The 24,279-nt window shown below is 40.7% G+C and overlaps 1 protein-coding gene across 13 annotated transcripts in view; it reads left to right on the top strand.

Moving 5' to 3' along the window:
- The window catches only part of LOC105487111 (astrotactin 2), a 995,255-nt gene that overhangs the window by 761,612 nt on the left and 209,364 nt on the right, over positions 1-24,279 (top strand). For all 13 annotated transcript variants that reach the window (XR_011612991.1, XR_011612990.1, XR_011612989.1 and 10 more), the window contains one exon: positions 5,308-5,573. Coding sequence is in view for 9 of the 13 variants with exons in the window: in XM_011750424.3 (XP_011748726.3) it covers positions 5,308-5,573 (266 nt within the window). In the remaining 4 variants the exon portion in view is untranslated. The remainder of the gene's footprint in view (positions 1-5,307; positions 5,574-24,279) is intronic.

Raw genomic sequence — 24,279 nt, 5'->3', positions numbered from 1 at the left:
GGGAGGCCATTGCTATAATAAAGGCCATTCTTTATGATATGAAAGTCTCACCCTTTTCCCCTCTCCCTTAATGTTTCTAATTTGAGCCCCTCTGGTCCCTGTGGAGCTTTTAAATGCTTCAAGTGCAAACCTAGTGCCAAAGCAAGCCTGTCTGACTAGGGAGGCAGAGCCCTGCACTGTTGCCGAATATTGAACAAACATCCGTGCAGCTTTGGCTCTCCCAGAAGTCCTTAGTCTGATGCTTTGTTTTGTTTTCTGGATGAGGGCAAGCGGTGCCATCACCTCCTGCCGAAAAGCCCTGGCTGCCCTCCCAACAAGGAGTTGTCACTTCAACTGAGGCTTTTTTTTTTTTTTTTTTTTTTTTTTTTTTTTTTTTTTTGGTGGCAACAAAATAATACCCAGCAGGAATTTGGGAGGAGAAAAAAGAGAGTTCAGTTGGCAGGTTCTCAAATGAATGGGTTGTAGTGTCATTGGAACTGAATTGGGCTTGAAACCAGACATGATCCTATTTTGGAAGCATTGTTCAGAGGGATGGGAAATGTGAACAGAGGATAAGTCTCTTCAAAAATGTTCTTTTTCCTTGGCCTGTTAAAGACACCGTATTTTAACCTAACTCTCCCATTCACTTAATGGCAAGAGCCTACATAAAAACCTAGAGAGGGTCAGAGTAACTGGAAAAGTGCTCAGCTATTCATCTGTTGACCTTTTGATTAGAGCACTAATTTTACTTTGGGAAGAGGTTGTGTATTGACTACAATCATTTATTACTTATCGTCCTTGTAATTTACCAATTCTGGCTCTTAGGTTCATCAATGCTTGGATAAGGCAGCACAGGGTATTTATGTTTACTATATATTTAACAAATATTTAAAATATTTTTGAAAGCCTGCTGTGTTCCAGGTACTGTGTAAGATGGATATGGGATCAGCAAAACTGATGCTGTCTTTTCCTTCATGTAGTTTACAATCTCGAGATGTTAATAGGTGATACAGAGAACAGGATGCTTTGAGGGTCTGTAATATGAAATCTTAATAGGTCAGGTGCAGTGGCTCATGTCTATAATCCCAGCACTTTGGGAGGCTGAGATGGGCAGATTACTTGAGCTCAGGAGTTCAAGACCAGCCTGGGCAACATGGTAAAAAGCTGTCTCTACCAAAAAATACAAAACAACAACAACAACAACAGCAACCACAACAACAACAACAAAACCAAAAAACAAGAAAACATTAGCCAGGTGTGGTGGCGTGTGTCTGTGGTCCCAGCTACTTGGGAGGCTGAGGTGGGGGGATTACTTAAGCCCAGGAGGCAGAGATTGCGGTGAGCTGAGATTGTGCCACTGACTTCAACCCAGGTGACAGAGAGAGACCCTGTGTGTGTGTGTGTGTGTGTGTGTGTGTATCTTAGTATACATTAGTGGCATGAGGAATTCAGGGAAGGCTTTTCTGAGGAGTAGGCAGTTGAACTAAGACCTGAGGGATGAGTGGAAGTTAGCTTGGAAAATGCAGGGCTGGAGATGGGGTGGGGGAAATAATTCTGTGCAGAGAGAAGAGCCTGTGACAGGATTGAGAGGGGCAGAGGGTATATGCAAGGAATTTAGCCATTGTAGCTGAACTAGGAGGAACAGAATAAGAGATCCAACTGGAGAGGCAGCATGTTGTCTAGATCCCACATTTTCTATGTGCTGTCTTAAGGGTTTTGGTCTTTAACCTAAGAGCAGTGAAGTGCAATGGAAGAGTTTTAAGCAGGAGAAGAATATAACATTTGCCTTTTGAATAGATGACTTTAACCACAGGTTAAGGTTGAAACAGAAGCAATTAGCTTTTGCAATTGTAATGTCTACAGAGGAATAATTAATGGAATGGCTAATGGTGTTCCATCTTAACTCTCATCTAGATCATAACTTAGGCGTGACGCAGTCTCTGAGAAAAGGGTCACTGTTAATACAAGTGCATGAGACTTAGAAATAAGTCCCTCTCCTTATTTTGGTCATAGGTTTCAATGGGGTTGGACCAGATTATAGCCCTCCTTTGGCAAAATTAACCCTTAAATTCAGCTGTAAATTCTATACTGCTACTGTGGTGCAATTTTCAGCCAAGGTTGTGGGCTTTTACTGCACCAATAGGGATGATAGATTTAAAAAACTGAAGATTTATTGAACAAAAGCAGACTAGCAAAGATCTATAGATTATTGTATTGTTAAATGGATAGTTATATCTTTAACCCAATGACTGTGAATGTTTGTTTGATCAAGGGGATTTTTACTCTTAGCACCAAGTTATATTTCTTCTCAATGAAATTATGTGCATATAGCAAGGTGCTATGGGGATCATGCCATCTGTGTTTTAAAATATGAGATAACATGAGATAGTCATTTAAATGATGAATTGGTTATTAGAAAACTGGGATTGTGTGTTGAAAGGATCACTGACTCACTGTGTGACCTTGGAAAGTCATTTTCCTTCTTTGGGACACACTTTTCTCTTTTGTAAAATGTGAAGATTTGTACTAGATCAGCATAAAAGTGTGTTCTTTCAATAGTTTTTGAAATCCATTATATGAAGAAAAGATACCCCAGTCTATTTTTTCTCCTTGGAGATGCATCATCTAAGTATATTGATGGTGCATTTGATTCCACAATTTTTACATTACCTAATCCATCATACTTCCATATTCCTGTGTGGTTGGATCATTTCTCTGAAACTCAGTTTCCCCATCTATAAACTAGGTCAAGAGCAGGGGTTGCCAAACTTTTTCTGAAAAGGGTAAGTTAGTTAATATTTTTAGGCTTTGTGATTATAGAGTCTTTGTTGTAACTACTCAATTCTGTCATTGTGGCTTTTCACAATAAATAAATGAATGGGGGTGGCTGTGTTCCAATAAAACTTTATTTACACAAGCTGGAAGGGGACTGGATTTGGCCCATGGGCCATAGTTTGTTGACCTAGGCCAGAGTGTGGGCTAATGAGTCCCTAGTGTCCTCATTGCTCTGACTCTCTCTTGACCTTCTCCCCGAATGGCTATTCTCTCCCAAGTTTGAAGTCATCTTTCCTCAAAACTGTCCCTCTGGTCTATGAAAAGTCATCATCATCTTCTTTTGAAAGGTCTGGATATAAGACTATCCTGTCTCTAGCTGCTGGGATGCCTTCCTTACACCCTTGTTTTGTTTGTCTTAGTAACTACCCTTCTTTAATCCCTGTGAAGGATTGGTTAACTGGAATTTTCCTTGTCTTCCTCCCCCAGAGCCTTTGATCTGATACTCATAAGCATTTGCTGACAGCCAGACAGAAAAGGTGGAGGCCAGATTCCAGGCCTGAGGGCCCAGAGAGTAATGAATGAAGGCTGCGTTTATTTGTATTTCTAATTGGCAAGTCCATTTCCAGATCAGCTGCGTGTCACTACAAGCCGAGAACAAGAGCAAGAGATAATTCTCCTTTTTCTCCCCGACATCAGGGCTCAGGGCCCCTATTTCCACTGAGGCAGAAGCTTGCCTTGACATTACCAGGCTTTGTTGAATCTGCCAGATGGATTAAGCTCCGTCTCTTAAAATTACCATGTTTTACCGCTCAGATGACGCACTGCACATCTGTGAGGATACCATTCACATAGTCTGTGATGTAAAAGGAACCCTCTCGGATGTACAAATCACTTTGCTGCTTCAAGGTTTTTGATATAGCCATAGAACCCCCCCCTTTTTTTTTAATGAAATCTTGTATAGAAGGCCAGTCTATAAAAGAAATATAAGTGAAACTGCTCTGTTTGAAACAGAAATGAGAGTTTAGAGCCCTGCCTGCTCAATTTCCCTCTTTTTCTATACAATCAATTGCTGTGGTGCTTCCTAGGATCCCTAGGATTCCTCAGAAGAGTTTTGGAGACTCTAGACTAGATCATGAATATAGCTGTAGCCATTCAGAATTCTATAATCTCTCTGTCTGACTGAGTATCAAATACATCCCTCGCACCATGTTTGGCACTGAAAGTGGGTGGGAATGGAAGCCATGGCCCCTGGTCTCCAAGAGTTGATAATATTGTTTTAGAGGTCAGCAGAAAATGGGAAGGGAAAATGAACTTAAATGAGATCTCATAAGTAGAAACACTTATTCAGAAAAGAAGGGCTGGGGCAATGAAGAATGATTCCCTAAAGACAGTAACATTGGAATGGAGCATAGATAGATAGAAGAGATGTGGAAAGGCCGAAGGGAAAAGCAGCACAGAGTGAGCAAAGGCACAGAGGTGGGAAATACTGGTTTACAGATCAAGAGAGATGGCACAGAATGAAGCAAGCATTAGATCTCAGTGTGCACATGAAGAAAGAGGCAGGAAAAGTGTGAACAAGGGAACAGGTAAGCGCACACACACACAAAAAGGAGAAATAATGTCTTTTCCAGGCAGTCCTACCTCCTTCTTTCTCATTTGCTATTCATAACTGATTTCATTGGTATTATTAACTCCATTTCTCAGAATTTATCATTGGAGTCACCAGGATATTGACATTTTCCTAAAGTTGCGGAGGTATTTTCAAGCAGAAATGAGATTTCAGATGAAGTTGGCTTGATCCAAAGCTTGTGTGTTCCTTGTAATATTGGGCTGCATGGAAAATATAGGACTAGATATAAATTTTAAAGGAAGGATATACTTTTTGTAGGTTGACAGACGACAGAAAGGAATTTTTGATTGTCTAAAAAATATCTTTGAATATTTATATCTTGCACAATTACTGAGTAACAATGTAGCCCAACCTACCAACTTTATTTATTCATTTATTTTTCATTTATTTATTTATTTTGAGATGGAGTCTCACTCTCTTGCCCAGGTTGGTGTGCAGTGGCACAATCTCAGCTCACTGCAACCTCTGCTTCCTGGGTTCAAGTGATTCTCCTGCCTCAGCCTTCCGAGTAGTTGAGATTATAGGTACATACCCCCATACTCGGCTTGTATTTTTAGTAGATATGGGGTTTAGCAATGTTGGCCAGGTTGGTCTTAAACTCTTGACCTCAGGTGGTCCACCTGCCTTGGCCTCCCAAAGTGCTGGGATTGCTGTGCCTGGTCCCAACTTTACATATGGGAAAAATGAGGGCCAGACAAAGTGAGTGGATATTTAATGTAAGTAGTAGGACAATACACCATTCTGGCCTTTGAACCCTCATTCTGGCAGTCTTTCCAAGGCATCATGAATAAATCACTCTATCATCTTTTTACCTCTTCAATGGATACCAGCTTCTTAGCATCTGTATTTTGTGAGTTCAAGAGTCTGGCCTTTTGAGTAATCCTGAGTTTACCCTTCCCTTTTCCTGTTTTGTGCCTCTCCAGAGACCACAGAGCTGGGCAGCAAGAAGGAGCTCAAGTCCATGCCCTTCATCACCTACCTCTCAGGTTTGCTGACAGCCCAGATGCTGTCAGATGACCAGCTCATTTCAGGTGTGGAGATTCGCTGTGAAGAGAAGGGGCGCTGTCCATCTACCTGTCACCTTTGCCGCCGGCCAGGCAAGGAGCAGCTGAGCCCCACACCAGTGCTGCTGGAAATCAACCGTGTGGTGCCACTTTATACCCTCATCCAAGACAACGGCACAAAGGAGGTAAGCTTCCCTGGCCCAGCCACTCAGTCAGACTTGACCAGCCCTCCTACCTCCTGCCCTTGTGGACCCTTTGTCCAGGGGAATTGTCATCATGATCATCATCATACCATCATCATGGTGATTACCAACATTTATTGATTCCTTACCATGTTCTAAGTACTTACATAGTTTGACAATACTAGTTGTTATAAACAATAAACCCTTAAATCTCAGTGGCTTAATATAATCAAGGTTTTTGTTTGTTTGTTTGTTTGTTTGTGCAGCATCCCAAATAAATGTTTTTGGTTGATGGGTGACTTTGTGAGAAGTAGTGCAGGCTGGGCGCGGTGGTTCATGCCTGTAATCCCAACACTTTGGGAGGCCAATGTGGGTGGATCACCTGAGGTCAGGAGTTTGAGTGCAGCCTGGCCAACATGGTGAAACCCCATCTCTACTAAAAACACAAAAATTCACCAGGTGTGGTTGCAGGCATCTGTAATCCCAGCTACTTTGGGAGGCTGAGGCAGGAGAATTGCTTAAACCTGGGAGGGAGAGGTTGCAGTGAGCCGAGATCGCGCCATTGCACTCCAACCTGGGTAACAGAGTGAGACTTGGTCTCCAAAAAAAAAAAAAAAAGTAATGCAGGGGCTCAGCCTGTTCCTTGTGTGCTGCATTGATCTGATGCTTCCATAATTGCTGTGGAAGGAGAAAGAACAGGGAGGGTTGCATATCATAGGTTTAAATAGGCCAAGCCTGAAAGTGGCAAGTGTCATTTTACCTCTCATCCATTCTATTGATTAGAACTCAGCCATTGTCCATACCTGTCTGAAATGAAGACAGGGAAATGGATTTTACCTGTGTGCCTAGGAAAAGATATGGGTTTGGTGAAAATCTAGCAGTGTCTACCTCAGTACAATACTTGCATTATCTCATTTACTCTGCCCTCCAGATCTGTGATTTACTTACATATATTGGTTCGATTCATATGAAATTGCTGACATTTGGCCATTTTTTACTTGTAAAATGGCAATTTCATTTGGTTCATTTTAATATCATACCCATTTTACAGCTGAGGAAACCTCAAAGATATTAAGTGATTTACTCAAAGTTGGTCTGCTCCAGAGTTTATATACTTAGCCTTGAAATTATTGCTCCTCTTTTCTCTTTGGTTCTCTCACTTTTAATTATAGAATGGCAGGGCTTGAGGGGACTTATGAATTATTGGTTCACTGGTTTGCAAACTTATCTTTATGGAACACTTTTTCCAAATGCAATCTTTCTTGAAACTCAATCCATAAAATCAGGAATAGTGATGCCACTAGTTCAATGAGGCAGAGGAAGGTAGATAAAGTATCTCCCATTTGATCCCCACTCCTCCCTCTACAACAGCTTCTAGATAGCCCTGGGCCTCCAGTGGTAGACCACTGACTAAGTCGAGTGGAACTCTATGAATCCTGTGCCCCTCCCACAGCATCCTTCTTGGCTAAGTGCTGGAGGGTGTTAAGTGCTCATACAGAGCTTCATAGAGGAAAGACAAGGTGTGGGAGTAAGGAGGTAGGGAAAGTGTCAGGTAGAGGACCTAAGGAAGAAAAGAACATTGTTTGTACAAAGACCAAAAGAAATGTCCCATTACTAAGACCAAGGACAGAGGGAGAAACAAAATGAGTCCTGAGCATTTCCACAATATCATAAGCCAGATTGTGGAATCTCGACCCTATCCTGCGGGCCATGAGGTGATGATGATGCATGATTATTGGCAGGAGGCTGTTGGGATTAGATTGTGTGGCAGAAGGAGGCCTCTGTAAAAAACCCAAATTCCCATCCATGGGACAGCAGTGAAATAAAGCATAGGATATATAGTCGATAGAATATACTACAAAAACCAAGATGAGTGAGCAGTAGTGATACCCGTCAATATGAAATGAATGAACATATTATTAACTGAAGAAAGTAAGTCCCCAATTTTTTTTTTTTTTTTTTTTGGAGACAGAGTTTTGCTCTTGTTGCCCAGGCTGGAGTGCAATGGCGCAATCTCGGCTCACTGTTGCCTCCTGGGTTCAAGTGATTCTCCTGCCTCAGCCTCCCAAGTAGCTGGGATTACAGGTACCCGCCACCATGCTGAGCTAATTTTTTGTGCTTTTAGTAGAGATGGAGTTTCACCATGTTGGTCAGGCTGATCTTGAACTCCTAACCTCAGGTAATCCACCCACCTCGGCCTCCCAAAGTGCTGGGATTACAGGCGTGAGCCACCATGCCTGGCCCCAAACATTTTATATGGCACAACACCCTTTCCTCCCTTCTTTAAGTTAAAGCACATCTACACCTCAAATATACTATCTTTTAGGAATAAATACAGATGCAATAAATATGATTTAAAAAGAGAAACAAGGAAGTGATGAACATAAGAGTCAGGATGATGGTTATCTTGAGTCAGGAAAGTAAGGTAATAGCATGAGGAAGCATATGTTACATGTAAGTAGTCAAGTTCCTAGCTGGTATTTCTTTGTTTGTTTGAGACTGAGTCTCGCCCTATTGCCCAGGCTGGAGTGTAGTGGCGCGATCTTGGCTCACTGCAACCTCCACCTCCTGGGTTTGAACAATTCTCCTGTCTCAGCCTCCTGAGTAGCTGGAATTACAAGCGCCCACCACCACGCCTGACTAATTTTTGTACTTTTAGTAGAGACAAGGTTTCACCATGTTGTCCAAGCTGATCTCGAACTTCTGACCTGAAGCAATCCACCTGCCTCAGACTCCCAAAGTGCTGGAATTACAGGTGTAAGCCACTGCATCCAGCCCCTAGCTGGTGTTGGTGGTGGTAGATTTGTGGGAGTTCATTAAAGTTTAAAAAGTTTATTAAAACTAACTAGGTAACTGAACAAATAAAGCCTACCCATGTATGGCTCAACAATGAGCTTCAGTCCTAAACTGAACATTGCAAATAATTTAATTCTGTGCATCAGAGGTCCCCAAACTAACACCAACAATAAAATACATATGTGTATGTCTCCACACCTCCAACGGCAGGGTCAGAATAGACTGTGAGAATGTAAGAGTAGAATCAAGGAGATCCATGAAGAGGCTGTTGCAGATTCCAGTAAATAACAAGAACAGGGCCAGGGGTAGTGGTTCATGCCTGTAATTCTAGCACTTTGGGAGCCTGAGGTGAGAGGATAGCTTGAGTCTGGTGGGTTCAAGACCAGTCTCGTAGCTCACGCCTGTGATCTTAGCACTTTGGGAGGCCAAGACAGGCTGATCATGAGGTCAGGAGTTCAGGACCAGCCTGGTCAACATGGTGAAACTCCATATCTACTAAAAATACAAAAATTAGTTGGGTGTAGTGGCATGCACCTATAATCCCAGCTACTCAGGAGACTGAGGCAGGAGAATCGCTTGAATCCAGGAGGCGGAGGTTCCAGTGAGCCGAGATTGCACCATTGCACTCCAGCCTGGGCGAAGAGTGAGACTCTGTCTCAAAAAAAAAAAAAAAAAAAAAAGGAGCCTGGTGTGGTTGTGCACACCTGTCATCCCAGCCACTCTGGAGACTGAGGTGGGAGGATCGCTTGAGTGCATCAAGCACTCAAGGAAGAGGTCAAAACTTCAGTGAGCTATGATTGTGCCACTGCACTTCAACCCGGGCAACCGAATGAGACACAGTCTCCAAAACACAAATAAATAAAAATACCTAGTAGCTCGACTAGTGTTGTATCAGTGGATGTAGCTGTGTGTGACTGGCCTTCTGGGACTTGGTGAATGAGCCTATGAATATCCCTGTTTACTGCTCTGTGAACTCGCCCCAGTGACGGCCTTTCTGGGCCACACTGTCCTCATCTGCAATATGACACACTACAAGCCAAGCCACGGGACTTTTGCAATGTGTTCTTGGCACACGCATAACAATAGATAGGCTGGTGGTGCCTTTCCTGTTTGTGCAGGAGCCAGATTCCCCTATGTCTGGATTCCATGCCAGGTTATCTCAGCATCATTGAAATATTCAATTTATTGGAAATCCAGTGAGGTCTTTCTGAGGCCAATTAGTGGTGTGTAATCAGAGAATCCCAAGAGTGTGAAAGTGGTCACTAGATGTCACTGTTCTCCTTGCAGGAGACCTGTGGAGCTGGAAGTGCTGGTCATTCATTCATTAAGTATCTTTGTGCCCCCACTGTATGCTAAGACTGCGTTATACCCTGAAGAGTGAACAGTATGACAAGTGGATATGGTCTTTATCTTTATGGAGTTCACAGACTTATGGAGAAGACATTATTAATGAAACAATCACATGAATAAATAGAGTCAAGACTGTACAGAGTACTAGGCTGGTGGGTTGCAAGCGTGTATCAAGGGGCCTTGTGCAGAGAAGGCTTTCCTGAGGAAGTGACATGTAAAGTGAGCTTTTGGGGGCCAAGTGCTTAAAATGAATGTGAAAGTCTGGGGTTTCAGAAAGGAAGAGGAGAATGAGAACATCGCTGGTAGAATGCCCAACTTCTGCAAAGACCTGAAGAATGAACAAATGTGACCCATTTCAGGAAGAGAATGAAAACCAGTGTGGCTGGAGCTGAGACTGGGAGAAAACCCCATGGACAATACTGAAGAGAAGTCAGGCAGAACTGCACAACATGTGGTGAGAAGCTTAGCCCCAGGGCAGTCGGGAAGCCAGGATAAGTTAGAACAGACGACAGGCATGGCTACTGTCTTCTCACTTCCACTCTCTTTTCCTCTTAGTGATCCTTGCAAAGAAAGGTTAGAGCTGAAAGACTGTAGGTAGCTTCTTCCAAGCCTCCAGTTTCTTCTCTCCCTTCCCAAACACAAATGAAAGGCCTGTTTAAAGTGTCATGGCAGCCTAAGGGATGGAGTGCCTTAGGCATTTCCAAGGGAGCCAGGTTGCAGTGGGAATGAGTGGGATAGGCCCACTGCAGGTCTGGAAATGATCCTGGAGGAAGGGAATATGGCCACAAAACAAATCTGGTGGGAAGAAAAAGCAGCTACTCTCATTTTGTTTATCATTTGTTTCTCCAACTCTGCCTCAAACTCCCATCACCCTTCCTCCCATCACTTTTCCATCTTTCTAACATCTCTACAGGCCACATGGATACAAGAAAACACTAAAGAGCCCTGACCTATAGTTGAGGGGCCTGGGCTTTCACACTGAGTCATAGCAAGTCATAGCAAGTTCTTTTCCCTTTCTGGGACTTTCTTTTCCTACCTCAAAAAACAAAATCCAAACAAACAAACAAAAAACAAAAAAAAGATAAGTTGAGTCAGTTTCTTTCTGAGTTTCCTATAAGACACTTTATTTACATGGAAGCAGATAGTACAGGATCTTTGCTCCACCGCCTTGTGTTGGGATCTTTCTTCAATCCCCATTCACAGTGTGATGCTGAATGGTGTCTTCATACCTCAGTTTCCACATTTGTAAAATGTGGTCTCACAATCCCTACTTCATGGGAATCAAACGAGATAATGAATGCATAATGTCCAGGAAGAAATCACTTAGCAGATGAATGTTGTCTATGATAGTGATAAAAATAATGTTTATTTAAAATGGCTCTTTTCTTTTTCTATGTTTCCTTTGGTAACTCCTTTTCTAGGTAGTACTTGAAAACTTTGCTGGTGCCTAAAGTGCTGGGGACATGACATTTTAGAAGAGGATTCATATTTTGTATGGGAGAGGCCATTGGCTAACCTAAAAGGGCACTTTACAAATGGAGGGATCTCAGGGGCATTTTCTCACTTTATAAACATTGCTGGAACTCATACTGTGTTGGCAATGAATATCATAGCTCATTCTAATGCAGAATGGAAGTTCTTCTCTATGAGAACCCCTGACCCGTGGAGTAGAAGCTCTGAGTAAAATCCTGAACCCCATTTTATGGCACAGTTAGGGACTAACAGGGAGAGAATATGCCATGCCTGAGGTTTGTGGGGTATTTTTGTCCTCTGATTCTGGACCAAGGTATTCTCGATGGCCTTGGGGACTGTTGGACACTAGCTCCTTGGGTAGTTGGGGTCTCCTTAGGTACACTCCAGTGAATGCATGGGAAAAGATGATGCCTTCTGCCTAAGCTGGAAACGAGCCCTTGATTATACTTTGTGCTGTTGTTTTGAACAAGAGAAGGAGAAAAAAACTCTTTATGATGCAGAATTTGATTAATGCATAAATCTCCCTCCACCTGTTAAATGGCTCTTACACAGCCCAAAGCCACAGAGGTTGGCTCAGCACAACTGGTGCTTAAATGTACAAGACTTCATGCGGTTGTTAACTTAGCTTCCGGGTGAAAGAGAGTCTTCCAAGTGGAGGAGGCAGAGGAGTGGCATAGCGAAGAGCCAGACAGAGTTGGATTTGAATCCCTTCTGTGCCATTTACTGTCTATGTGACCTGACTTTTACTCATTTGTAAAGTAGACAATCTAGTATTTATCCCTTTTCATCTCAGGGCTGGGAGTTTTCTTTGGGAAAACAGAGACACTAGGAATCTGAACTAGGCTCTGTCCTTGATTATTATATGACATTGGACATGCTTCTACTGTCTAGGTCTCCTTTTCTTTGTATGATGAGAAAAGCAGGCTAACGTCATCCAAGGTCCCCTTTGGCACTTTGATAATGTCAGCTCTAACTTCTACCCAGAATATAAAGCAAATCTTTTGAGGTTGGAAGAGGCATCCTGTGACCCAAAATTTGTTTCCCATTCAGAGACAATGCCAATTTTACTCCTTAAATTTAATACTCGAAGGAGAAAGGTATACATATCTTGTAGTCCATCCCAGTGGCACACAATGATGTAGCATTTATAAGCAGATGGGGCTATTAAAATCATATCCTGTTTATTTTACAAATGAACCTCTTTATTTTACAGATAGCAAAACTAAGAACAAAGCTGAGGACTGATGTTTTTTCAGGTCACATAGCCAAGGCTGAATTTGAAGTAAGACATGACTTCAACCCTTAGAAATATCCTTTATTTTTCCAAGGCTCAGTTTTCTCATCTGGGAAATGGGTGGTAGAAACTTTCCCCACAGATGTCTGTAGAAAAATTAAGAGACTTCTAGCATTTTGAAGGATGTAAAATACTCTGTAGATCTGAGTGGTTCTTTCTAGCCCTCAGGTTTTCTGACTTCCGATCCTGTGAGCATTTTCTGTTCATGCTGCCTTGGGAAGAGTCATGTGTAATTCTGGTCTTGTGGTTGTCTGACCTTCCAGCAGATCCTTTCTCTGCCAGAAAAGCTTGTTTGTTTCATTTCCACTTTTTGGCTCAAACTGAGAAGAGAATTCCAAATAACTACTCTTTGAAGAGAAATTAACAGCCAAGTCTCACCTCCTCCCCCAGTTATTACCAATACCCACCATCACTACAACCATGACCACTACCACCATCACTACGCTACACCACTAGTATCACTACCAGCATCACCCTCACTCTAGCCCCATTACTGTGATTATCTTGCATTGGTTGCCTACTGTGTGCTAGATACTGTGTTAGAAAATGTGCTATAGAGAGGAACGAGACACAGACTGTGCCTTCAAGGAGCACGCAGTCTAGTGACAAGAACACATATGCTACTATAATTACTTACATATGCTACACAAATGCATGATTTATTTTTGAATAGTGCAATAGACATTCCAACAGTGTTAGAATAGAGAAAGAAACTCTGAGAGGGAGAATCTGGAAACAATTCTTGAAGAAGGGAAGGTGGATATGGGCACATAGTAGAACTGCAAAGCAAGTTTTTTGATGATGATGAAGACAATAATATCCACCAGATACATATATATGTACTATGTGCCAAAAGCTGTGCTAAGGACTTTACATGCTTTATCTAATTTAATCATCCAACTTATGAGGGGAGTACAATTATTATCCTTATCTAACAGATAAGGAGATGGAACCCCAGAGAAGCTTGAACCGAGGTCTGTAAGATTTCAAAGCTAGGCTCGACCAGAGTTGGAAAACTGTGGCCCATGGGCCACATCCAGCCTGCTTCCTATTTTTATAAATCAAGTCTATGAAACATAGCCACATATATTGATTTACATATCATCTATAACTGCTTTCCTGCTGCAACAGCAGAGTTAAGTAGTAGCTACAGAAAATAGTATGGGGTGCAAAGCTCAAAGTGTTTACTTTCTAGTCCTTTACAGGAAAAGGTTTGCCAAACCCCGGTCTAGACTAAGCAATATTGGAAAACCAGGGGACAGAAAAATGTGTCAATACTATGTGCCGAGCATGTAGAATAGAAGAATAGAAGAGTAAAGCCTAACAATTATCGAGTGCCAACTATGTGCCTGGCATTTTAAAAAGTGCTTCATGTGTATTAAAATACATTCTCTTACTCTGTCCCCCTACAATACATTTGAAGTATTCACTATTATGCTTACTTTACAAATTAAAAAACAAAACCTGAGACTTCAGAGAGGTACATAATTTACCTAAGATAACATACCTAGTGAATTGTGGGGTGAGAATTCAAACCCATGATGTCTGAGTCCAAAGCTTTTGTGTTCAGTCAGCCATTCTTGCAACAGGCCTGAAAGCTTAGGTAGAAGTAAAACTGGAAAAGGGATAGGCAGAAGGCTGTGTTGTGGGCAACTTTGAATGCCATGTTGTAAAATTTAGGTGCTGTGCAAACCATATGGCATCTTTCAAGATTGTAGGTCAAGGGAGAGATATAACTAGATTTGAGTCGTAGAGTAGCAACTGTAGTAACATTAGAAGATGAATCGCAGGGACTAGGACCAATTTTATGGCAAGAGTTGTCAACTTGGCATTTGGGGATCCTTGACTTTGTAGGATCTTTGGATGTTCATCCCTAGAAAGTTTTTGCAGAATTATACATTACTTGTATTTTTCTCTTGGAGAATAGATCCATATTCTTGACTCAAATGTTGTAGAATACTAAACTAAGGGGGTTAATGTCAGTTAGATGGGAGGTATATGTATGAGATGGCTGAAGAGTGAGAATTCCATTTACATAATTTGAACAAGTATTGACTAAGGGGCTCCTATTGGCCAGACACTGTTCTGGGCACTTGGGATACCTCAAGGAGCAAAGCAGGCATTATAGCCTCACAGTCTAGGAAATGAATTTCTACTGGAGTGTGTGTGAGAGAGCCATGAAATAAGCAATCAGCACAGTAGATAATATAGTACATTAAAAAGTATAGAAGAAAGGTAGAGCAGAATAAGGGAGGTCAAGAGTGCCTAGTGAGTGTGGAGTTCTGGATCTCAGAGTGTCTCAGTGGATCAAAATCACTTAAGGTGAGAATGGGGGAAGTGTTTGTTTAAAATGGAGTTTCCTGGTCTCTTCCTACTGATTCTGTTTTTTTTGTGTTTTTTTTTTGTTTTTTTCTGTGGGTTGGGAGTTTTCATTTTCCCAACCTCCGCAGGTAATTGTGGTACAAAATGAACTTGAGAACCACTGCCCAAAACCTGGTTCATATGTCATTTTCAGTTTGAAATTCCTTCAGGGAATTCCTTGTTTAGGGATTAAGAAAGTCAAGTACTTCCTATAATCTAGCTTAAACCTTCTCTGCTATTGTGGGTCACTTCCTTTCTATCTTAGTGCATTCTGAGAAGGAGGTGAACCGGCCAAGAATCAGACTGTCAGGCAATCCTTGGCAACAGGGAAGATCAAAGAAAAGAGGGAGAAATAATCCACATATTACTCAACACACTCATGGTCAATTACAAAAGAGGAACTTAATACTTGGCTTGCCTACCTGCAAAACTGGAAAACATAGCTCTTTCATGAGACCTGAAGACTACCAGATTCAATAATAAATGCGAGATATACAGTTTTAGCAAATGCAAACATTTTGCATGTCAGAGAAGAGAATATTTTTTTTTTTCCCATGGGACATTGAATTAGTTATTACATGCAATAAAAAAAGGGAATGGCAGAAAAGCTTTCCCTTGTCCTTTTAATAATAACAAACATTTACCGAGCACTTCCATGGTGCCAGGAGCTTAGCTAAAGCACTTTATGTACTTGGCTCACTGAACCCGCTCATCAACTCCACATGGTGGGTGCTATTATTATCCTTTTTTTCCCTAGCGTGAAAACTGAGGCATGGAGAAGCTAAATCACTTGTTTCAAGGTCTTACAAATAGGAACTTATAGAACCAGGATTTGACCTGGGCACCTGAGTTGCTTCTCACTTTTCTCTCTACTAGCTACTCTTCTTCAACTTTTAAATAAAAGTTAAAGTCTAATGCATACTAAAGACAATGTCATTGCGTTCAGTTACCTTCTCCAGCTACTGTCTCTTCATTTCTTAACCTAATGGCCAAAACTTTTGAAAAAGCAGGCATCTCTGTCTACATTGATTCACTTCGATTCATTCTAGGGTTGGCTCCTACCATACAATAAAAGTGCAGTAACTTCTCATTTGTAACCCTTGCAGACCACTCTACTACATTTGCCATGAATTGCCTTCCCTTTCTTCTGATCAGTATTTTCTATTTCCATTTTTGAAATCCTGAAACCAAGGAATCATCTTTGATAACTCTCTTTCCTTTCCACTTGCACCCATTCCCCACAAAATACAACCCATTCCAAGTCCTGTAGATTTATCTCCTTAAGAATTTCTCTAATACATTCACTTTTTCCCAAACTGATCCAAATCTTGCCTGTACTATTTCAGTAGTCTCTTGTCTAATAACAACCCCTACCTCTTTTAATCAATCCACTTCTTTGCAGCCAGAGTGATATTTTCAAAACTAAAACTTGCTCACATCACTTTCCTGATTAAAACCATTTATCGACCTCCAGTTGCTCTTGTGATAAAAACCAAAGTCCTTGTCATGGTGCACAGGGGCTGCTTAGGCGAAAACCTTCTAATTTCTTAAAACTCATCTTGTCTTCTTATTTCTCTTGCTTTCTGTGCTCCAGCCATAGTGATCTTCTAGTTTTTGGAAACTCTGTGCTCTGTCCTGCCAAAGAGACTTTGCACATGCTATTCCCTGCAGTTGGAATGTACTTCTCCCCTTTTCTTCTTTTCACTGAGTGAACTGTTACTCATTTATCAGCTTGCCAAGGTTTCCAAATTTGATAAGATCCTCCTTGTTTATTTGTTCACTTACTTTCTTGGGTCTCTTTGTCTTTCTTCCATAGCAGTTATCACACTTTCTAATTATACTTTTACTTTTTGAAACTGATTGATGCCTGTGTCTCTTCCTCTTCCAAATTGTATTATTTTATTTTGTGGTCGTAACAGAGTTTATGAGGAAGAAACAGCAGATAAACTCAGAAATGGAAGGGATTACAGAAGCATCCAATCCAACCCTAGTCTATTTCTCAATTCCTTTCTTTCGCACCTTGCAACAAGTTGTGGAGACCGTGTTTGAGCATTCCCAGTTTTCAAATGGCTTGCTCAGTGACACCTAAGCATTTGGTTTCCCTCACTCAGAGAAAATCCTTTCTTATATTGAGTCAAAATATTTTCCTATACATTAGGGGTAAACTTCATGAAACCAGGTACTACACCAACTTTTAGTGAACCTTATACTCACAACTTATAGTAAACTGCCTGATGCATAGTACAAATTCAATAAGTACACGTAAAATGAAAATACATGATTGAATGAATGAGTGAAAAAAGGTCACCAGCTTGCATTGGCATGCTTTCACATACATTGGCTCCTTTCAATAGAAGCATGAAGGTAGCACTGTTTATCTTCATTTTATAGATAAGGAAACTGAGACTTGGAGAGTGTAGTCAGCCCTTATCTAAAGCCCCATAAGGCTAGAAAATATAAGAGCCAGGGCTGGAATCCTTTTTCCAGCTGTCCAATGTCTACTTATTTATCACACCACCATCATTTATCTGAGGGTGTCATCAAAGACAGCCCCAGCCACGGCAGTGCTGGGCTTCCAGGAAGAGCGATCTGCAGGCTCCATCCCTCTTGGAGCTTAACCCTGTTCACAGGGAGCTCTTCTTGGGTCATTAGGCAACTTCAGTTAACAGTGATGCTAAGGGCCTGGAGAGAATTCACAAACAACTCAACTCTCTCTCTCTTTCTATTTCATCCTAATCTAAGAAGAAAAAAAAGTCATTCCAGATGTGTCTCACAATTCTCCAGGCATATGCAGTTGAAAGCAGCATGAGTTTGTACCATTACACAGATGGTCAGTCTGTGCAGTGCCTTCTCTGGGCGACAGACTTACATCATGCCTAGCATCTCTGAGCAAAAGGATTCCAGGCTATAAATTCATATCCTGAGAGGAGAGGAAGACCACAAAGAATGTGGATTCTTGTTGGATCATGTGTTTCTTTTCATTTTTAGCTTCATCTCCAAATTATCCCATTTAGGGGAACACTGTTAAATCCCAGGATCTGCTACCCACCCCAAAATCAACTTAGTTCAGAGAAGCATAACATATACAAAGGTAAAGAGAATATAATAATGAACTGCCATGTACCTATCATCTTCTAGTTTTAGTAGTCATTAATCATGCCAAACCTGTGTTAACTCCTCTCACATCTGCTTCTACAATGACCTGGTAATTTTGAAGCACATCTCAAACATGAGATAATTTCATGTGTAAATGTTAAAGTCCTTATCTCTTAAAGATAAACACTCAAAAGATAACCTTAATACCCTATCCAGGATTCCCAAATGAACAATAATTTCTCTATATTATCAAACATCCCGTTATTGTTCATGTTTACCGAATTGTCTTATATCTTTGGTACCTGTTTGCTTTTTCAAATCAGAAACGAAGTAAGATCCAAACGTTGTAGTTGGCTGATAAGCGAGTCTCTTCTAACCTATCCGTCTCTCTTTTTATTCCTTGGGATATTTTGTGGATAAAAACTGGGTTGTATGTGCTGCAGAGTTCCCCACAACCAGGATTTTGCTGATTGCATTCCCATGGTATTATTTAATGTCCTCATCTGGCCTTGTATTTCTTGTAACTGTGTAGTTAGTTCTAGAGGCTCAATCAGGCTAGATTTTTTTTTTTTTTTTTTTTTTTGGGCAATTCCCCACAGCCAGTATTGAAAAACCTGTAGACAAAGGTGGTCTATTCGAAAAACTTGAGCTTTTTACTCTAGTAGTTGAAAGGTTGTCTTTCATCTGGTCACATCTTTCATCAAGCCCTAGTTATTTCCTTTCTCCTATGTTAGTTACTTGTGGCAATGTTCTTTGAGCCTTAATTCCCTCACGTATGTTTACTAACTAGAGTTTACTAATAATTCCTAATATCTGAGAGTACTGTATTGCATGAGATGGGTATTAACATGTTTAGCTTTGTGCTGGTGTCTAATAAGTGCTGAGTAAAGACAAATTCTTACTTATCATATTTTTGCTACTTTCTGCTTTTCCTCTTGTTCCTCCTTCTCTACATTTCATTTTTTTTTTTATCACAACAGTGCCTATGAGAAGAAAGGAATAGAAGGGATTATACAGGCATCTAGGCTGATCTTTATGTATTACTTGATTCTTTTCTCCTATATCCCACAAGAGCTTCTTTTTGAATTCTCCTGGAATGGTTTTCTGAGTGACCTACTAAGCATCCTGTTCCACCACTACTAGAACATCCTTCTTTATGTATGTATGTATTTTTTTGAGACCAGGTCTCACTCTGTCACCTGGTCTCAAAAAAATACATACATACATAAAGAGGCTGGAGTGCAGTGGCACAATCATTGCTCGCTGTAGGCTTGATCTCCCTGGCTCAAGCGATCGTCCAACCTCAGCCTCTCAAGTAGCTGGAACTATAGGCACATGTCACCATGCTTGGATAATTTTTGTATTTTTTGTAGAAATGGAGTTTTGCCATGTTTCCCAGGCTTGTCTTGAACTGCTGGGCTCAAGTAATCTGCTAGCCTTGACCTCCAAAAGTGCTGGGATTACAGGCATGTACTACCATGCCAAGCCCCTTCTTTGTATTGAATCAAAGTATTTTTCTATACATTTCTTGTCCTTCTAGTTTCTAATTCTGTTTATTAACGCTGTACTGAGCAGGTTTTAACTATTGATTTACTAGACAGAGCATATATTTTGAAAGCGAAAGATGAGGGTTTATATACTACTTTTGTCTCAAAAAAAATACTGTATGCCTTTTGGGATGTTACTTAAATTCTTTTGTTTTACCATCAGCAAAATGAGATTAATAATATCTACCTTATAGAATTGTTTTGCAAAAGTTCATGTAAGGTGCTTAGCAACACTGCCTTGCACTAGAAAAAGCTCAATAAAAGTTAATCCTCTCTCCAATTCTAAGTGACAGTCTTTCAAGTATTTGAAGATATTTTAGGTCTCAGTTGATTTTTTTTCTTCTCTCCTGGAAATCATTCCCAGTTCCCTCAACAGTTTTTCATCACATGGGTCTGAATCTTGATGTAGACTCTGCCTTAGTCCATTTCTGCTGACAGAATACTTGAAACTGGGTAATTTATAAGGAAGTTTATTTTCTCATGGTTCTGGAGGCTGGGAAGTCCAAGATGAAGGTGCTGGCAGGATTGGTGTCTGGTGAGGGTTGCTCTCTGCTTCCAAGATGGCACCTTAGTACTGCAGGCTTGGGAGGAGAGGAACACTGTGTCCTTACATGGCAGAAAGGACTGAAAGGCAGGGCAAAAGAGCACTCACTTTAACCTTGAGCCCTTTTATAAAGATAATACTCCTATTTATAAGGGTGGAGCCCTCATGACTTAATAACCTCCCGGAGACCACTCCTCTTAATACTGTTGCATTGAGGATTGAGATTCAACATGAATTTTGGGGGAGATATCATGATTTAATCCACAGCCAACTCAGTCTTACCCAGGCCATACTGATTATAGGGCTCTGAAAGAACTCCAGTATGTCTAAGTACATCTTTTGTTTGTTTGTTTGTTTGTTTGTTTTGAGATGAAGTCTCACTCTGTTGCCCAGGCTAGAGTATACAGTCTCAGCTCACTGCAACCTCCACCTCCCAGGTTCAAATGATTTTCCTGCCTTAGCCTCTCAAGTAGCTGGGAGCTGGGATTACAGGTACCCACCACCACGTCTGGCTAATTTTTGTATTTTTAATAGAGATAGAGTTTCACCATGTTAGCCAGGCTAGTCTCAAACTGCTGACCTCAGGTGATCCACCTGCATCAGCCTCCCAAAGTGCTGGGATTACAGGCATGAGCCACTGCACCCACCAAGTTTAAGTGCATCTTAATGTGTGGTATGTGATTTATGAAGAAAAAAGTTAGAAAGCACAGAGACTATTACTGTTGCCTTAGAGTTAAAGATGGAAATCAAGTATCTTACTTCCAGACTTTTAGACTTCTCCTGGGTCACAGTAGCTTCCATATTTAGTGCCATACACATAGTAGGTATTTAAAACATAACTTTTGAGTAGCTGAAGGAGACAGAAGCTCAGAAGGAGAAATATCAGTATTACATAGCAGTGGGTTATGGAGCTAAGATTTAAACCCATATTTGTCTGGTTCCATAGCTTGTGTTCTCAGCATGCAAAGAATAGAGCCTTTTTTATTACTGGCTTTTTCCACTACACTTTGGCATGGGCAAGCCTGTTCTATCATCAGATAGGCTTTATTGGATTCTAGAGTTTCTTCTATCATTTACCACTTCATCTTTCTTTGACAATAAAACTTGTTGCTCCGTTCTCACTTCTTATTTCTTGGCCCCTTGGAAACTGGGTTTTGCTCTACCATCTAATCAAAGTTTTTGTCTCAAAACTCAATAAAAACCATCTATTAGCTCAATTCAAAGCCCTTTTCTTAATGCTATTTCAGAGATCATACATCCACAATCAAAGGAGCTTGAACTTGGCTTCTTCAACTTTAGCTTGCTTAACCTGGATCTTTTTCAGAAATTATTGCTTGTCTTCCAAAAATCAGAGGGAACACCGGGCAACTGAAGCATAACATAGCAGGTGCTTGAGGTAGTGTAGTATATGTTAGTGAAGCTCTTCTCATCCCTCTACAGTGTTTCCCTGGTGATTGTTTCTCATATGTGCAGGTACTCATTTTGAATAGAGCTGGAGATATATAGATATAGATAACATATAGGTATATAGATATTGGTATAAATATAGATAGATTTATTTGCTTATTTTTATGTGTCAGGAGAGCATTAATTACATTCAAGGCAAACAGACTTACCAGTGAGATTTTGATATTTTAGAGGTTTTAGTAAGATATCATAGAGGGAACCATGGTTTTAACAGTCAACCAGATTTACGTTTAAATTTCTTATTTCATGCTTACCTGTTGGATGGCATTGTACATTCAACTTAGCTTACTTGAGCTCCATTTTCTTAGATGTAAGATGGGAGTAATATGAGCACCTACTTTATAGGGTGGCTCTGAATGTTATGTAAGATGACGGATGTAAAGAAAAGGCAGTACATGAATCAGATAGACTTAGGTTTAAACTCCCATTTTGCATGTACTATGGAGATATAATTTAATTACTCATAACCTCAATGGAGGTAATAATAGTATTTAACTGTTAAATAAGACTATGCATGTAAAGCACTTAGCAATAGCTAGTATAATTAAACACGTGATCAATATTAATTGTAGCTTCTTCTTACTTCCTTTTTTTCTTCTTAGTCTTCCCCCACTTCTCTCTCTTTTTCTCCCACTATCCTCTTCTCTTGCTTCTTATTAAAGCATCCAGCACAGAGTAGGCATATAACAAACAGTAATTGTCTTACCCTTAGAGATCCACTGATTCAAACATCAAAAGGGCAATCAGTTCACAGAGACAAGGAAAGTTGTACTTCCCCAAAGGCAAAGATAATATCTCTGATAGATTGTTCCAGTGCTGTATTGTTTTTTCAATAGAAAATATTACAAAGAATAAAAATAATTCCGAGTGAGTGTAGATGTGCCCAGAGTCTCTTTTGTCTGTAATTAAACTGTTAAAAAATTATTTTGCTTATTAAGTTACTTTCTTTCATCTAGAGAATATCCAAGTTCAGGGCCTAGTCAATATTTGTTTAATTATCAAATATATGTGGATTTTGGTATAGATCTGACATTATTTTAGGCACTTTATACATGATCCTTGTACATTTCTAAATGAGGTAGATCTTAGTATGTACCCATTTTATACAGGCAGAAAGTAAAGCATAGAGAATTGAAGACAATTCTATCGGTTTGCTTAGTGATAGCACTGGGATTTGAACCCAGGAGTCTGGTTCCAGTGACCATGCTCCTAACCTCAATGTTCTGCCATCCTTCCATCATGTGTAACATCCTTTCCTGGGTTAAATGATCTAGACTTTTCAGAATCTCATTTGCCATGATAGAAATATGACTACATTAAAGCTGATAAGAATCTACCACTTCCAAGCTTCCTCAGCCAAATGTAAAAGGCTCCCTATCAAAGGCCAAGGTAAACTCAGAATGGGTCTAGCTAGACTAAGCATGTCCCCTCCTGTCCTGTGACCTTTATTTTCCTGCCCCCACTCATAGTCCCATAGAAGCCCCACCAGCAGGAGAGGCTTCCTCCCTCAGATGCCTCCTTAGGGACAATGGGCGTACTGGAAAAATGAAATCATCAGTGGCCACAGAAGAGAAATTGTGTAATTCTTTACTTAGGAACTTGCCATTAACTTAAGCTAGCATTTAGAGATGCAAACTCCACAATCTTGGACAAATCCTTCACTTGAAACTTTCCCACCCGCCTCTCATCTCCAGATGTTCTCACCACAGGAAAGAGGAGTTAACTATCTATCAAAGGACAGCAGGCTTAGAAGACAGGTCTTGTCTCTTGGGTGGGACTGGAATCCTCAGCTAAAGGTTTCCCTTAGGAAAAGTATGTGAGTTCCAGCCAGGTTTCCCCTTCCAGGACTGGGCAGTCCAGGAGCAATGCCTTTGTAGGACACAGGCTGAAAAGGGGAACCATCCTCTGAAGAACTTAAATTTGTGTAAGACTAACAAACCCTTGACAGTTCAAGGTCACAGAGCAAGATGCCTTGGGAAGATGACTCATGATTAGATGGATGAGGCTACTGATATGGCTGTGTCTTCTCCCTGGAGTTATAACCAATGTTTCCTATTGCTCATAATTGGTCTGCTATTCATCACTTTCACAATTGCTCTCAGCTCTGTGACAGGCAGGACAAATGATTTGGAGATAGTTTAGAACAGTGTAAGCACAATCTATTGCCCCAATGACTGAGCAGGTCTACTAAGATCACATAGATCACACACTCAAATAGCTCCCTGTCTTCTTTCCTCAGACTTTATTACTCATTCATGCAATAGTCATTCATGCAACAAACTTTTATGGAGTACCTACTTTGGGACATGCCTTGTGTGAGGAATTTCTGATAAAATAAGGCAAACAACTCATAGTCCGGTAGGGAGGATGGATATATAGATAAATAATTTCATAAAATGTGGTAAGTTCACTAAGAGATGTGTTGTCAAAGGTACAGTAAGGGCTTTCAATTCTGCTGGGAAATCAAGGAAGGGTTTTCAAAGAAGGCTGAAGTTGTAGTGGTTCTTAAAGAATGAGTATGATTTGATTAAAGATAGAATAAAGGCGTTATAGGCTGGGGGAACCCATGTACAAAGATACAGTGACATAAAAGTTTCTTGCCTCCCTGGTCCATGACAAAGAGTTCAATGTAGCTGGTATGTAAGACTGGAACAGACTATGGTGGTGGGATATGAAGCTAGAGAGGTTGTTTGACATCACTTTGTGAAGGGCTGTGTGTGCCAGGCTAAGAAAAATGGTTATATTTTTCTTAGTCAAAACTCTTTTTAATTGTTTTATTGT

The sequence above is a fragment of the Macaca nemestrina genome, chromosome 14, assembly GCF_043159975.1.
Source record: "Macaca nemestrina isolate mMacNem1 chromosome 14, mMacNem.hap1, whole genome shotgun sequence".
Taxonomy (NCBI): Eukaryota; Metazoa; Chordata; class Mammalia; order Primates; family Cercopithecidae; genus Macaca; species Macaca nemestrina.
The sequence above is the reverse complement of the archived record's forward strand: the minus strand, read 5'-3'. Positions and strand labels throughout refer to the sequence as shown.